This window comes from Hippocampus comes, unplaced genomic scaffold, assembly GCF_001891065.2.
Source record: "Hippocampus comes isolate QL1 unplaced genomic scaffold, H_comes_QL1_v1.1 scaffold158, whole genome shotgun sequence".
Taxonomy (NCBI): domain Eukaryota; kingdom Metazoa; phylum Chordata; class Actinopteri; order Syngnathiformes; family Syngnathidae; genus Hippocampus; species Hippocampus comes.
The window spans coordinates 361,328-374,467 of record NW_017805548.1 but is presented as its reverse complement, the minus strand read 5'-3'; the positions used below and the strand labels follow the sequence as shown (position 1 = coordinate 374,467).

At 41.6% G+C, this 13,140-nt stretch overlaps 1 protein-coding gene across 15 annotated transcripts in view; it reads right to left on the bottom strand.

Moving 5' to 3' along the window:
• Positions 1-13,140, bottom strand: part of rims1b (regulating synaptic membrane exocytosis 1b) — a 96,283-nt gene that overhangs the window by 69,820 nt on the left and 13,323 nt on the right. For all 15 annotated transcript variants that reach the window (XM_019879808.1, XM_019879810.1, XM_019879796.1 and 12 more), the window contains exon 2: positions 3,536-3,749. In XM_019879808.1, coding sequence (XP_019735367.1) covers positions 3,536-3,749 — 214 coding nt within the window. The remainder of the gene's footprint in view (positions 1-3,535; positions 3,750-13,140) is intronic.

Below are 13,140 nucleotides of genomic sequence, written 5' to 3'. Positions count from 1 at the left end.
GTGTTAGTGCCTCAATATGGCTATGCTCGTGAAAGCAATACAACGAACTCAAACGCGTCTTCGTTCAATGTTGTCAACTAATATCCGGATTCATTTTATGCAAATTTTCCTCAATTCTCCGGAGAAATTTTCATAAAAATTTGAAAAACCCGGAATTCCGGGAAAATCCGGAGGACTTTCATCTCTGATAAAGTCTGCATTTAAAAAATAAAATAAAACCACAGCTCTCCTTTTTTCAACAAATACAGGTGCATCTTTGTCCGTCTCCGTGCCTTCTCTTCTTTCGTTCAACTCGAGAGGTGTTCATGACCGCCTCCGAAAAACACATTGGCATTTCCTTGGTCATAGCTCCAAAAGAACTATCAGATGTCAGTAGTAATTTATTACTTTGTTGTGTATTCACAAATGATGAAATCACAATATCAATTCTGTAGGGGGGGGGGCCTGTAGAATTTATTTTGTGATATCCTCGCTTGCTTTTTTTCAGTTTTGATGTATTATTATCAATTTTCGTAGTTTCACTGAAGTAATCGTTAGTTCACGTTTTTCGGAGGCGGTCCTGAACGCCTCTCGAGTCGAACTGAAGAAGGCAAGGAGACAGACAAAGACGTACCTGCATTTGTTGAGACTGTTTTAAAAAAACAACACCACAGCTCTCCTTTTTTCGGAGCTGCAACAAAAACTTATTTAATAAAGCAGCGACACAGTTCACTGAACCAACAGCAAGTTAAAACATTGTAAGCATGTCTCCAGCAAGGAGCCATCTTGGGGTAGACATATTACCGTAATGACCATACACAGGACGCACCAGATTTTAAGGCGCTCAGTGAGCTTTTAAGAAAATGGAAGACTTTTTGGTGCGGCCTATAGTGCGGAAAATACGGTACATGTTGTGTGGATGCAAAAGACAACAAAAATTATGCATTGTGATGAGGTGTAGCCGAATTTCTTCAGATAATATACTCAGTGGGGTGTGCATCTTTCCAATACAATACAACTAGATATGGATCTTGATACGTTTTCAAATGGAATGATTCGGTTTGCTTTGATTCACTGGAGTTACGATTCAATTCAATATGGTATGGCTATTGCTTTTGTCATGGTTATTTACATGCAAAATCTCTCCAAAGAGCAAACAATTGAAGTTAATCAAATTCAAACCAATTTGTACCTGGTGTGCAGCTCTCCTGAAAGACGATGCAATCTCGATTTATGGGCTGTGATACGTTTCAAGGACGCCACATTTTAAAATGATTTAATTCAGTTTGGTTGAATCGAAACCACGTTTCTGATTCAAATCGGTTTTTCGCGACACCCTTCATATTCAGTTGTTTCTGAAGTTAAGAAGTCTGATCAAAAGAACTGGTTAGCTGTCTTAAATTACATTGGAAAATTTCAAAAGCGAAACATCAAAACTAACTGGATTGGTATCCCAAAGCGCCTGTCCAAATAACATGTTTTTGTCAAAATTTGCAGCCATCACTCTCCTGGATTTGGTTTAGACCAGTGGTTTTTAACATGGGTTCAATCGAACCCAAGGGGTTCGGGGAATCAGTCTCATACATACTCAATACAATTCGACTGAGACTCTGCCATGGAGGTTAAGATACACCCGACTCAACATGTCAATTAGTTATTACACGCCATCACTGGCTGCAGTTGATCACATTACATTGCTTGTCCAATCAGTGCTGCTGGAAATTTCGTTTGCTCAGTTGTCAATTTGTGACTGTCGTGATAGTAAAAAAAATGTTTGAAGACATGCTATGTCGAGCAAAAAAAGAAAGTGGACAACATGGATTCACATCCATCACGGAACATGAAGGGACTCAGCATCCTATCTGCATGATTTGTCATGCCAAGTTGAGCAACTTCAGTCTCGCACCGTCAAAACTGAAGGAACACTTCTCGAATCATGTTTTTATTTTTCACTAAGAGTTCGGTGGATGTGCATAGAAACTGGTTGGGTTCGGTACCTGTAACAAGATTAAACATACGGCATGCATGCACGCACGCTAAAAACACGTTAGCTTGAAGCATACGGTAGCATGCATGCACACTAAAACAAACCAGGTATGTTAGCTTAAAGCATACGGTAGCAGCTAAGACATACGGACACACGCTAAAAACACGTTTTTAAAAAGGCAACGGAAACAAAACTGATTTTGGTTGTACTTTATTTAGCCATTTTACAATGTACTCACGCGACTGGTACCTGCTAGGGGCGTGCCTTTAGCGTCCTCTTACACGCCTACCCTTCACTCATTGGCGACTGGTACCTGCTAGGAGCGTGCCTTTAGCGTGCTCTTACACGCCCACCCTTCACTCATTAGCGGACTTCCGCATGCATGTCGTCACTCACGTCCGCCTTTTCTTTATAAACAGCGTGTAGGCCAGAAGTGCTCTCAGTCAGGCTTTGGAACTCGGCGCATACACTAGACCAGTGTTTTTCAACCGGTGTGCCGCGGCACACTGGTGTGTCGCGAGACATTGTCAGGTGTGCCGCGGGAAAATATCCAATTTTTATGCCTGTGCGGTCTTTCGCCCTGAAAATAATCATGTAGTACCCTCCCATACCGCTAGAGAGCAGCAACAGCTAGCCAATTGCCTTGTGTTACGGCGAGAGACACGCGAATTTGTGACGCATGAATGCAGGACGACGGTGAAACAATAAATATGAAAGATGATAAAATACTGTTTTCTTTGCGTTCATTAGATTCCAGTTCAAGCTGTCATAACGTCATTCTTCAATGTTAAAAACGGTTATAGTAACAATATAACACGTTAGTTGGTAAAATAAGCGCGGGGGGGGGGGGATCACATTTTCAGCTAGTGGTGTGCCGCGAGATTTTTTCAATGAAAAAAAGTCAAAAAGTTCCAAAAAACCCTGATCTAAACAGCCCCAGGTTTCACACTGATTGAGTATAAATATATTGAGAAATTATATTTTAATTAAATACACTGTTCAGAGTGTCATTTTATCACATTTTTGGTTAGTGGTGTGCCGCAAAATTTTTCCAATGTAAAAAACGTGCCCTGGCTCAAAAAAGGTTGAAAAACACTGCACTAGACGCTCCGCATTATAAGGCGTCCTGTCCATTTTGGAGAAAATTTAAGACTTTTAATGGCGCCTTATAGTCGTGAAAATACGGTAGTCTAAAGCCGGTACCCCAATGAGGGGCCAACGTTTGTGAGTGTATGAAAATGTTCAAGTTTCCTTAGAACATAACAAAACCATCAAAAATGTTGGCAAACATTTGGTGAATATTTGCGACTGAGAAGGATCGATGATGAGAACTCAACATCCGCTAACTCCGACAACATTCACAAACTTTCGGCCCTCAGTGGCATACAGGCTTAAGGGCCAATTGGAGTGGTCCCAAGACATTCTTCCAACACGCTTTGGTTTACCAAAGTGTGACCAGGAAACAAAAACAGCAGAGGATGAATTGACGGTTGTCGAGCAGCAAAAGCAGAAATGATGAATATGTGAATGGCAGTCAAAAGTGGCAGAAGAGATGTTTAGTATTCTCACATTGTTGGAGCGCAGGGAGACTCGGCCTCCACAACGGGCACAGAATTTGGTTTGGCAGTAGGAGCACAAGTGACCGCAGCCATCTGCAAACTTGGTCTTACGGCAAATGCCGCAGGTGGGTGCGTCATCCTTTTGCTGGGTCTGCTGACGCCGTGTCTCCGCCCCGATGCGACGCACCTCCTGTTTATAGCTCTCAAACTGCTGGTGCAGTGTTCTGTGAGAAAAGGAGAGGAACTTTTTATCAAGTTGACAAACTTCATAGATCCTTTTTAAACATCCTCCTAAATAAAAGTGACAAATATTTTAGGAATAGATGAATGACGTACAAAAAAATACAACTGAGACTTTGGCCCAGTTTAATTCTTTAGTAGGGCTTCAGGAGTTCAGTTTCTTACTCAAGGACACGACAACATGGTCCCAAGCGCAGAGGATCGAACCCACAACCTCTGCGTTCGATCCGGACAACCACTATACCACTGAACCATACTGCCCATTATGACAATGTCACCCTCACAGTGAAAACCCTCTCTGATGAGTCACTTAGATGATGGAGGGGTATTTGTAGCCTAAATTCTTCAGCCATGGGAAGCAGACTTCATGCTGCTCTATGGTTTGGGGAATTTCTGGGCACTTTTATTGTGAAGTCACACCAGCGGAAGTAGTCAGCGAAAAAAAGTGTCACACTGTCACTTGACGGGAACAAACCCCGGTGAAGTGTGTCATCCATTTGGATGAACTAGAGTCTGGATTGGATGTACTTTATCTCAACAGCTGCCGCCAACATTGAAGTGGATCACTGTGTGGATAAAGGACTGCTTTCACATCGTAAAAGAGGGCACAATGTCGAGTCCCTTCACCACATTGAAAGAAATGGTGTGTTGAATTTACACTTTTTTTTCCATCAGGTGGTTGCACACAATAACATCATTTGGATTTCATTCAAAATCTAATTTTTTTTCAGTGCAGGCTTTTTTCTTGTCATAAGCAAAGCAATGGGAAGTTATTATATTAAATGTTTGTTTCTTCCTGCTAGTTTTCCCTTTGGTGCTACTCGTTTTGATTTCAACAGTCGTTACACATAGTTTGTTTTAGACTGTTGCATTGTTTCTAATTTTGCAAACTCAAACCAACTCCACTAAGGAATTTTGAATGTGTTCAAAATTCCTCTGCGACAAGGAAAAAAACACTAAAACTGTTGTCGAACGTCTGGCGGAACGTTTTGCGAACGTGTGGAACGTTTTGCGAACATTTGCGACCTTGAACAAACACAGATGAACTCTCACGGAAATGCGCATTTTTCTACATTCGTCAACAGTTGCAGTTGTTCGCCTCTGAGTGGGATAGAGGCTTTAGTAAAGAAGCTTCTCTCTTTTAGCCGCCCCGTCTTTAAAACAGTGCGCGTCAGAAGGCTACAGAAACCACGAAAGGGAAGAAACACATTTTTTTGTGATACCTGCCCCTTCAAAAAAAAAAAACTGACAAAGAAACAACAATTTAGAGGTTAAATTGATTAATGTCCCAGTCCTACAAGTACCAATTCTTTGCTCAAAAATAGTGGATTTTCACTCAGGCAACCAAATACGTCATGGGCAGAGAAACTCAGTGTGGGGAGCAGCATTTTGTCAATTGGCCAAAGTGTTCCAAACATATTTGAATCAGCTTCTCACTCACATTTTTGGGAAATGGGCAGCTTTCAATATAAACATTTCCATGGTTGTATAATTTCACCACATGGGTGGGAAGGCACTCCAGAGACCAAACTATTCATATTCAAGGAAATTAAAATTTATTTCTTTTTCTATAATATGTACCCTGTTCAGGGATCTGGTTTGGATTTAAATAATTATTATTGGACATTTGAATTTGGGCAAACCTCATGTAAATCTATCTAGACGGAATTGAAATGGTAGCTACATTAACATGACCTTTGACCGCAGGCAGCTATCTATCCTGCCAGTGGGAACCCAGGGCTCAGCCAAGTCCAAGCTCCATGGGAACAGCTGTCAGAAACAGAGGGTTCACGGTCGGTTGTCATGGTAACATTGTGGCGTCAACTGCTCGGTGTCAGCGGGTGTCGGTGTATCAGCTGTTGCCGTTCTTAGAGACACATTTTCCTTATGCTTTTATACTGCTTACAGCACATAAAGCTGCACAAAGCACTTTTTTGTAAGATAAATAAATTAATAAATTACAGCGTCATTTTGATAGAGATATCAATGTCAACTGATATAAATATTTACAAATAAAAATATTTACAAATAAAAAATCTGACTCAAAACATTGAAAAGCAATTTTTCAGTCTGTTAGCTGTTGGTAAAATATTGTGCTTGCACCCTCCCCTTTCAAGTTCAAGTTCAAGTCAACTTTATTTTCAAATGTGCTACATGTGCAACATTCAACACAGATGACATGTCTTTCCTCAGGAGAGAGAGGAGCGGCCATGGGTGCCCGCGCCGCCATCAAAAGAACAGTTAACATAAAATGACAAAATAATACAACACAACACATAAGACACAGACAGTCGTGCAATCTTAACCACTTTTTCTGCATACACTTTGTTGTTTGAAGCAGTTATAGACGAAAGAGGATCAAAGATCCAGGGGATCAAAGACATCATGCTGAAAATGCTAAGTTTGAAAGCAAACAAGAATCTGTAGCGTCCATTGACGAAAAAAGAGATTGGCTCACATCTCCTGTCCCATGTAAATCCGCTTCAATTCCAAGCCGCGACTCCCAGTTCCACATATGCATCGGCGCTCTGCGCTGACGCTCTTTTCTTCTCATCGTCGGCTCCACAAGCCATCCATCCATCCACCCGCAGACTGTCCAACAGCACCGACCTTTCCGCTGAACAAAGCGGGGCTGTGAAAAATGCTGCCCCTTTCAGGTGCAACAACCACAAGCGCTCCCTAGCTGTCCAGCAACAACAGTTAGATGGCGCCGACATTCGTCCCAATCAAAATCAGTGCCGGTACACGTGTGCTGCCGAGAAGGCACAACCACCAAGCACAAATGCTTCTCCTTTGACGAACGTCGTGGCCAAAAAAATGCTGAAAACAATCCACAGCAGGTCCACACGACGTAACAACAAACACAATGTGACAAAACAAAAGACAAAAACAACAAAAAAGCAAAGTGTCCTGCTTTTTTGTTGTAGGCACTTGCTGACGGCTGCCTACTTGGGCGCCATCTTGGAAAAAAAGGTTTGCACATGTCCTGCAACTCTGGGGGCGGGGCCTCCTTGCCATAAAAGATGAACATTCCGAAGGTTTTTTAGAGACCCGTGGAAGACAGAATCCAGAGCCTCTATAAATAACACTTGAGAAAAAGAGATGATGGAAAGACGACAGAAATGGGATGATATGGTTTTCTTTTCATATCTAAAATATTGGGGCGATTACCAGCAAACCGCCAGGTTTCCCATTTTGTCTCCCTCTGTTGGTCATTGTTTTGTTTATGTTCCTCTGGACGGTTTGTAATTGGGAAAGTAAATTCTTTGTGTGTTTTACATACTTGGCCAATAAATCTGATTCTGATTCCGAAGATCATACTCCTGTAATCTTGTTTTATTACTTTTATTGAAGACCAACAGATGTTTGATGAAGCAAATGCCAAGCTCATTTTTGTGTGTTTTCTTTTCAGCCATGATGCTATGGTGACGTTCACATATCTGCTTCTCTCTTCTGTTTAAAGGATTTAAAATGTTAACTTCAGACTGCAAGCAGAATTAAAGCTCCCAGATGGCCCTTCTGTGTTTATCTGGCAGGCAAGAGTTTCTCAAACATTCTGTTCTATCCTCCCTGTCTTGATTGGGCTTGATTCTTAAACAACCCAACTACAAGTAATCATCTACTCATAAAAAAATCTTCTACCACTCAAATCTTTGTTGACTTGATGATAGCATAAGAGAAGGGCACCAACTGCTAATCTAAACGACACTGAGTATGAGACCACATTCGTTTATATTTGACCTTTCATCCACAAGTTTTTGATGACAAAAGTTGATGGGAGGCAAGGGGTGGGGGTGGGCGGGGGTTGGCGGGGTACCGTTGTCTTATTGCCAGTTAATCGTAGAGACACAATCGTAGACAAAAGATCAGTTACACTTTGCATCCACACGTCATCGATAAGGTAAAACAAACCTGCACGCGTCACTAAGCTGCCTCAAAATGGGCTGATTTCAGCTTTTGTTCCCCCTTAGTGAACAATCCCAACGCTTGGTGGATTCTACTTTACAATGAGAGGAAGAGCCACATCAAAGGGTAAAAGCAATGAAAGCGTGTTCACCACGAGTCTGTCAAGAAAATTGAGAGGCTTCATTTAATTAGGTTTTGGGAATGTGGCAGTCAGCCGTGTACCTGGAGGAAAAGCCATTCAAAAAAAAGGGTCAAGAAGCAAACTTTGCATCGGAGGGTCAGAACCGACATTCAAACCACAAATATCACCCACGAGGACACAATGGCTGTCTTGTGGTAAGTAAATACAATGTAAAACTACTAATAAATACAGTCAGTCAGATTTACCAAGGTCTATGTTGAAAAGTGCATTTTTGGGATGTGTTTCTGTCACATTTGTTGCCCCCTCACTTTCATTTTTGGTTTGTTTTGTTTGTTTCTTTCTTTTTTTACCATTAACATTCCCCCTCCTCAACCATCCATCCTACCATCCATCCATTATCTGAGCCGCTTATCCTCACCGGTCGTCTTCAACCAACATTATTTATCAGCCCTCTAACCATCAAGTAAAAAAAAAAAACGACAACAACAACATTATTTTAAAACCTAGTAATTGGTAAATAACATATCATTGATACAGTGTCTGATTAAAATGTTGCCATATAATTCCCTTACATGCAAACACACATGGACACAGAAATCTATCACTTTAACATACAAAACCTCTGATCTCACACAGCCAGCTGGGGAGTGCTTGTGGAGTAATCACGAGCACTGTATAATCCCCTAACTCTATCTCAGAAACCTCAGCGAGCTTTGTTGAAAGAAGACACACAAACGCACATGCATGCACGGCTGTACAGCCGCACGCAGGCACACTCACACACACACACACACACACACACACACACACACACACACACACACACACACACACACACACACACACACACACACACACACAAACTCAACCACCCACTTCCACTTATATTTCTCCCTCCCTTCAGTTCATAATCTGCAGCTATGGCATTAAATGTATCCATAATTGCGTAGAAAACAACATAGGCTTTCTAACTACCCTAGAGCAAAAGTAAAATGTTTGCCTTAAACTACAGCGTACACAAATCAGATAAATAAGAGTGCTTTTATAACAAAGACAGTTGTGACTCTTTTCTGATAAGTTGAGCACTCAGTTCAGAGAGAAGGAGAATTTGTGATTGCCAGTTTGGCCCAAGTAAATAAAAGCCATTGTCACGAACTTACAGTATGGTTTAAGCCACATGTGCCCCACCAGTCAATCGCTGTCAGCTTGTAGACCGAGGACTGCCACTGTGATAGGTGTTGGGGGTGGGATTTTTTGAGGTGTGTGTTGTATGTGTCTTATTAAAATATATATACGCACTACAGCTTGTTCACCCTATCAACCTCACATCTGCAATTTTTTAAAAGAGAAAAAAAGTACCTTTGTACGTCAAACCTCACTTCCTGTCCCTTCATATACAGTGCTGAGTTGTGGTGATGGAGACGTGGTGGGAGCAGGGGTTTCATCCCTGAGTTGGGTGGCCGCCACAACTCCCCCTCCCCCACCCCACTCCAGTCGACAAAAAAAAAAAAAATGCTTGATTGGAGGGTCGCTGCTTGAAAAGTAGATCTTGGACCAAAAAAGGTTGACACCCCCGGTGAAAGCTAAACTTTTTGTGCTGGGTTAAATTATTCTGGTTCAATTCAGTGTTCCTGCTGTGCAACATCATCGACAGATCCATCCATCCATTTTCTGATCCGCTTTTCCTCACAAGGGTCGCAGGGCATGCTGGAGCCTATCCCTGCTGACTTCGGGCAGGAGGCGGGGGACACCCTGAATTGGTTGGCAGTCAATTGCAGGGCACACATAGCCGAGCAACCATTCGCACTCACACTCACACCGAGGGACAAGTTACCATGTATGTTTTTGGAATGTGGGAGGAACTCGGAATACCTGGAGAAAACCCACACAGGCATGGAGAGAACATGCAAACTCCACACAGGAAGGCCGGAGCTGGAATCGAACGCTGTACCTCTGCACTGTGAGACCTACGCGCTAACCAGTCAAGCACCGGACCGCCCAAAGATGTTATTTATTTTATAGTAAAATAAAGATTTGGAAAAGAATGCCTATTTTGCATCTAAAAAGGAATTTGATCCTATAAAATGTCTAAAAACAAAGGCATTACAGTGATGTCAGTGTTATGTCACTATAAAACCAGTTGTTTGACAGTAACGTCGATCTGGTTTAGACACTGCACTCTTTTTGCAACAGAACAAATGTCACTGGCTGTAATGATCAAAAGGTGTTGCATAATGTGCTTTCCATCCCAATTGTTTTTTTAAAAAAATCACCTAAGTACAGTCAAACCTCGGTTTTCATCCATAATCCGTTCCAGAAGGCTGTTCGAAAACCGAAATTGTTCGAAAACCGAAACCACGCTCTTTTTAAGATAAAAATGTTTACTGAACACGTCTGCTCACAATGGAAAGCAACAAGAGGAAGCATCACTTCCTCGTGTAAGGAAGGCGAGAGGTGTCAAATGGTGCATTCAAGTGCGCTCAGTTCATTCGTGAACAGAAATTTGTTCGTCATCCGAGGCATAAAAAACACGAAATTTTTGGTCGAAAACCGAATTGGTTGAGAACCGAGACGTTCGAAAACCGAGGTTTGACTGTAGTAATATAATGGAGTTCAAAATCAGTTATTTTATTTTATGATGGTCAATTGGGACACGTAAATTTAGCAACTTCTAATCTAACCCATCACTACCCCCGACCACGCAAAGAATGAGATGGGAGCCAAGGTAGAAAAATAGTCTCGCCAGTCCACTCACTAATAGTTAATGCCGCTGACGTCTGGGAGCATTTGAATGCTCCGCTCACTATCTTTCTCTCTCCTTTTGAAATTGCTTTGATTTGGAACATTGATCGGTACACGTTTGAGCTGATCTTCATGTAAATCGCAACAGTCTTGGCGATAGACAGTTGCCTTAAATTAATACAAGAATGTAGATGCAGTTTTCATATATTCGTTGGGCATTTACAGTAAATATTGACAGTACAGTGTGGTAAGTATGTGATTTTTTTTTTTTTTTTTTTTTTTTTTAATAGTGCGTCTTACGGTGGTCCGATATGTTTCTAGACATTCACCAGGACGATAGCATGGAATGCCCATGTTACTTGGCTTTTTCTCTACCTGTGTTGCCTTTATTAAGAGTGCTCCTGTGTTTCTGATTGACTTAAGCAAAGGAATACAATACAAAACTATACAATGACTGTTAGTAAGCAGTATCATATTTCTAATGTTATATGCAAGAAATATAAGGCAAATACAGTGAAATTAGTGAAAAGATAATTACTCAGTGGACAATATTTTGACTGTGAGCATAATTAATTACAGCTGCAGAGGTTGGTAAGGCTCGATATCAGGTGTGCCCAACCTTTTTTGACCGAAGATCTACTTTTCGATCAACCAACCTCCCGCGATCAACTGCACACGTCCATACGCACACACTTACACACGCATGCCATGGTGAGCAACAGCCATAATGGCCCCTAAGATGAACAAAACGGAAAAATTAAGTAGCCACGAGAGTTTGTGGGTTTGTGAAAAGCAAATCACTGCCTTCCTTCTTTGAGACCTGACGTGGAGGCATGGGATGCACTTTTGCAGCGTGTTAAGCTCACGTGTACTGTTTTAAAATGCTTCTCTCGGCACTCCAGATGCCCATTCTTTGCCAGTGCCCTAGGTGCATTGTTCATGAAACAAACTTTTAATGAGAATAATAATAACAATAAAAGACATAGCGCAACAGCTCTGATCATAAGCTGCAATTGCAGACTGCTGACCGCTAAAAACTTCCACCATAGGTTAAATGTGACCTGCTTTATTTTTCTTATTTTATTTTTTTAAATACTTTTTGTGAAAGTGAGACTGATAGGATGCTAAAGGTGAAGTGCACACAGACACAAACGTTTTGGGTTGGGGGGGGGGGTTCCTTCTACACCCCTCGCGATTGACTTGGGACAAGCCCGCGAGATACCAGTCGATCACAATAGACGTATTGGGCACCCCTACTCTAGATATGTGAATAAAGCTGTATTGTATTGTATTGCATTCCATTTAGCGTAGCTCCATCTGGTGGATCCAGAATGCAACCGCAGCCACTATTGTAGCTTTTATTCTATGCGTCTTATAATGCAGTGTGCCCTATATATGATGAACAGTTTCAAAATAGGTCATTCATTGAAGGTGTGCCTTATAGTGCAGAAAATTCGGTGCATGAATGTAAGAGTACATGGTTTTCTGTCTCGATGGATGACCTGTAATTGACTGACTATCAGTCCATTGTGTAATCTCTCTTTTGTCAGATGTGAGTTAGGATGAGCTTTAGCTCGACGAGGAATGGAACAGGATAGACACGAGAGAAAATGGATGGATGGAATACACGGTAGCATTGTTAATATGGCAACTTTAATGGTGGCTTTTTCACAGTAATGTGCTATGTATTGTACAGAAATCCAAGTGAAAGTAGTTTTTGGTAGCATGTGATATTGTCTGGTTTTATTTGTCTTCCTTCCAGTTACACGCTGATTTACAGGTGTGAAGTGAAAAAAAAAAAAGTGAACAAGATTGAGTGCAACAACAGCAACCAGTGGACTGAATATTTAAATATTTCAGGAGACACTTCCAAGCGTGTGCTATTTTTACAACTTGATTCATAATTCAGCATTAACATTTTTCTCCTAGAAACCTTGAACCACTTAGGTTAGCTTGAGAAATACGTTTTCTTCATCTCGGTTGTGACACAGAGATGAGTTAGGGGGACACCGGGGCTTGATGTCTTTTTACACTTTTATATTTCTTGGAATCAATACAGCACATATCAATAAAAGTGGACCAAATGAAAGTCTCGGGCATATATTTTGTATTTGTCTCATTTTTACATTTTGTGTCAATGCAGAAGTGTCCATTCATTCAACCATTTTCTAATCCGCTGATGCTCACAAGGGTTGCAGGAATGCAAAGGTGTGAGCAATCAAATAGCAACTGAACATGTGCTTGTGGAGGCTCTCAGTCGTACAGGAAAGTTCCATCGTAGAAAGGGTTCTGTCAGTCGTCATCTGTACCTGTGGGTAAAAAACAAAAAAGGACGTTTCGCTTCTCTCACAGAAGCTTCGTCAGCGGTAGACAACCCTGAAGTCTCCGTGAAGACTCCGGGAAGTTGCTCTGCACTAAAAAGCTGAGCGTGGCCTATTTGAGGACTGGGTGGGGATGGTTAGTCACGCCCCTATGGTGAAGAGGCCCATTGATTTCTAAATTCCCTATCGTTGGGTCTTGATTAGGCCTATTGTTTGGGCTAGGGCTGAATAGCTACTTTCAGTTAGCCTGATCAGCATGTCTGT